Below are 3,987 nucleotides of genomic sequence, written 5' to 3' on the forward strand. Positions count from 1 at the left end.
TGCATATTTTTTGTTCGCTTCCCTCAGCTGAATTGAGTGGTTCCCTCACTAATTGTACAAGTTCATATATAAATTAGGGTAGAAAGGTTCACATACCAATGAGAATTTCCTCAGAATTTCTATATTGTCATCTACGCATGTAGTTGACCATGTGCATATTTTTCCACACGGCAATGGACTGAAATATACACTGAACAACCACCTTGCAAGATTCCGATCATGTCTCATCATCGCTCTCTCGATCCTCCATAGCAAACACTATGTTTCGAACAATGTAATGTTATTAACATTGTAATGTTATTTCAATGACTGACCACCATTTACGCACCTCAAATGAGTGCAACATGGCGTTAGTAGGGCTGAAGCCACATAGTCGTAGCAAGTTACCAAGCTCTGATAGTAGACAGCCTCTCCCATCCTACAAGGTGAATATTAGCACGCCGTGCTCGTGGGAATATTTTCACATGATTAACCACAGGTTAGAAAATGTAAGGAAATTTTGCGAAATTTTCATTGATTTCCGCACATCTCTACCAAAATTCGTATGTAAATTTCTCAAATTAGTGAGAGAACTCCCAAGCTCAGCTGAGAGGTTGTATCCCAACACATACTTGATTGAAAGTTTGATATTGTTCCATATAGGAATCTGACTTGGCCTTGGGAGCAGTACCAGTTGCCGAACTTTCGTGTGAACGCATAGTTGTGTTGCCATTCATTGATTTACTCATTGGGTAAAATTTATAACAGCTGAACCAACTACGGTACAACAGATTTTCGGCGGGTTGGCAATTGTATCGTCCAGTAGTTGTGTAGTGTGGGATGAGCAAGCAGCAAGGTATGCACATGCTACGTGTGTTGATGGCAATATTAAAATTCTGATGAAATTTTGGTAAGTTCTTTTACTACCCGAATTCGTATATAAACAGCTATAATTAGCAGGAAGCTTTTGGCACCAGTTGAGGACAACAAATATTCCAACACTGCTTTCTAGTTACGTCTTGTAGGAAGCTGTTGTGCTTCTGTCGTATTCAAGCTTTTATTCCAAATGATAATACTCTAATGTGATGAATCAATGTCAACGGAATCTGCGGTGTAGAACAACTCAACGGGTATGTGTGTATGAGTTTAAAGTCCAACGCCGAAAACAGGCTTAGTGAGACTAGCACCGATGTATTTTACTCCGAGAGGGATGAATTCAGGCAAGCTTTTTTATTGAGTGTTATAAATTAATGTCAACGGAACGAATGACTCAACGAGTGATCAGGTTAGTGACAGAAATTACAGCCTCCCGTAGAACGCAATGTGTCTCTCTAGGCTGGAGGGTTCCTCTAGCTATGCTTACGATGAAGGAAGTCTACGTCGGCTAGGTGAACGGAGGGCGAGCTCTGTGCGGGATACCTCACAAACTTTCACCCGAGTGAGAAAGGTATCGTGGGGGTCTAGGGCGAGTGAGGATGGTCTTCGCCACCGGGAAATATCTTCAGGTATGATCAAGCCTTGTAAGGCACTCTTCTGCAATTATATTGACAGTAGTCTTATCTCATTGAGCAAATCACTAACAATAGCGACGCGACTCCTTTACAATGTAAGGATTGCTCGGTGTCGTCACATCGCTTACGTAGTCATTAAACATAACACAACATGCCTACCTAGGATGGCAATGTGAAAAAGTGATATCAATAATTACAGCATAATGTTTTGTCAAGACCCGTTGATGTTATTAATCAGCAAAGACAATTCACTGCATCCACCAGGATAATAACATCTCGGAAAGTTATGAAAAATATGTACTCAGCGCTAGTAAGTACTTTCATCATTGAACTTGTCGAGGCTCATCTCCCTATTGGGACTAGCACTTACAGATACAACGCTCAAAAGGAGTAGGGGCTACGCAGTGGCATCCTTTTTGGCAACCTCCTTTACAATACAGATCTTCCGGGCGGCAGGGGGTATTCGACAGTGCACGAAAGTGCGCAGGGATACCCTCAGCTTGAAGACTGAGGATGAGGTTGAGCAGACAGACCAACATCAGGTAGAATGCAGCCATGATTGAAAAAGTGTTGGGGGCAATGCTGAACGCTAGAGCCAGCTCAGTCACTGCAATACAATCCATAGCTCATCAGCTCAGCCGTGCGGATAGTCGAACGCTAAGACCAGTTCCATCTCTAGTATACAAATACTATACGGTCAGTCTAGGCCTGTTTTGGACAATTGTACTAGAAGGAGCTGTACCGTGTCGTTCAACACTACTATGTGCTGCTGGGTATTATCCCAGCTCACCTAAGCTGTATACTCAGTTTGATGATACCACCAAGCCTTGTTTTGGTCATGCGTGCAGCGGACCGCAGCATGCGGCACGCAAACACATAGCTTCTTCTCCTTTTCATAGAGCGAGGTATAACGCTTCGTATAACCTTACCTAAGTGTCACAGCCACTATCAATGTCATCACCGAGGTCATTGAGTTCACCTGAGTCACTCCAGTCAGAGTATGAGCTGGAGGGAGCTACAGGAGCACAATACACATACGTGAAACGTGAAGACAGATCACACGAGAAGTCAACATAACACTAAGCTGATGTTGCTATTGGACACTCAATCTTGCTGAAGTCGCTGATATAGCTATACACAGTTGGTTCTACTATCTGCATAGAATACACCCTCATCAGCAGCCGATCGTATTTTGCCTTCTACGAGTACGTCGCCTCTCATCTCTGATCTGCAACACTGAGCCAGCCTGCACGCTTGCACAATAACGCCGGGCTCACGCATTGTGCGCCTACTGAGCCCTGTGGTACGACTTTTGTTGGGTGATGAGCCCAATATCGATCATTCTGTCCTTGGCGTGCAGGGTGGTTGACTTGTGAGATGCGAATGAATATAACTTAGGTACTTCTTGTTGCGGAGCGAGCGGAGCTATATACTACCACAGTGTTCGGGCAAATTATTTCTCCACAACCAGAGAGAGTTTTGACACGACTGAAGAACCAATCACGAGCTGAATGGACGGCTATATCTAGAATGAGATACTCCAGCTATGCAATAGCTGAGCACTTCGGTCGATTATTCGCTCAGGGGCATTTGAAGCCCGCCAGTACCTTCCTGGCGGGCTTATGATGCAATATGATTGATTGCTTCGGTTAATTACACTCCTGCATTTACGGATATGATTCATCTTGCTTCATTTCATTGCTAAGATTGAAAACAAACTCGAGTGCTCATTTGAGCATAACACGGGAGAAAATTTTTTCGAATAAGACTAGTGATTTGAATAACATACTCATGTATAAATATACATAAGTATGTATTATTCAAAACAAAGAAGTATACACTATAATCGAGAGAAGGAGGAGTTACGATGAGGTCTTTCCAGTTCTCAGTGCACATCGTATTAGCCATCACGTGGGCGAGCAGTCTGGGGGAAAACGCACATAATAAACTACATGTGTTGGTGACAATATGAAAAGTCCGAGCAATTTCAGGGGAGCTCGTTAGTTTCTGTACACGCCTACCCAAATTAATCTACAGATCCCCATAATTAGTGAGGAAATTCGAGAACTCAGCTGGGAGAAGTGGACATATATTTCAACACTGTGTGCGAGAGTCTCTGATGATGTTTTCGATCTGCCAGCGAGCACTTCGTTCGTCTCCACTCTCTAGTCGACAATAAGAGAGCCCTCTAACCCATATTGGTAGATCTATCCACATAACTCGTATGCTCATCCGGAACGTGAACCGGTTTGCAAAGAGCACAACCAGGAAGCTCCTTAAGAAAGTGTCGCGATGAACTGTCGTATTTCACATCGAGTCAAACTTTGAACTCAACACTGAATGATAACGAAAAGTAGTTCACAAGAGCATGCGATGACATCACAGAGATGTCGCTTCTCCTAGCATTTCTTCGATAGCCGTCAACACCGCGTCCTTCAGCGACTCATTCGCGATCTGACCAGTTCCATCAAACTCTCTGTCGGCTCATTAACTCACT

The 3,987-nt window shown here is 43.6% G+C and overlaps 2 protein-coding genes across 2 annotated transcripts in view; both read right to left on the reverse strand.

Annotated features, from left to right (window-relative positions):
- Pmar_PMAR015766 (hypothetical protein) overlaps positions 1–221 on the reverse strand; it is a gene marked incomplete at both ends in the record, with an annotated part of 1,473 nt that extends 1,252 nt beyond the window's left edge. Inside the window, one exon of the mRNA XM_002787270.1 lies at positions 203–221. Within this exon, the coding sequence (XP_002787316.1) occupies positions 203–221 (19 nt within the window). The remainder of the gene's footprint in view (positions 1–202) is intronic.
- Positions 222–3,869: 3,648 nt separating this feature from the next.
- Positions 3,870–3,987, reverse strand: part of Pmar_PMAR015767 (hypothetical protein) — a gene marked incomplete at both ends in the record, with an annotated part of 1,349 nt that continues 1,231 nt past the window's right edge. The window contains one exon of the mRNA XM_002787271.1: positions 3,870–3,966. Coding sequence (XP_002787317.1) covers positions 3,870–3,966 — 97 coding nt within the window. The remainder of the gene's footprint in view (positions 3,967–3,987) is intronic.

The sequence above is a fragment of the Perkinsus marinus genome, assembly GCF_000006405.1.
Source record: "Perkinsus marinus ATCC 50983 genomic scaffold scf_1104296929480, whole genome shotgun sequence".
NCBI classification, from domain to species: Eukaryota; Perkinsozoa; order Perkinsida; family Perkinsidae; genus Perkinsus; species Perkinsus marinus.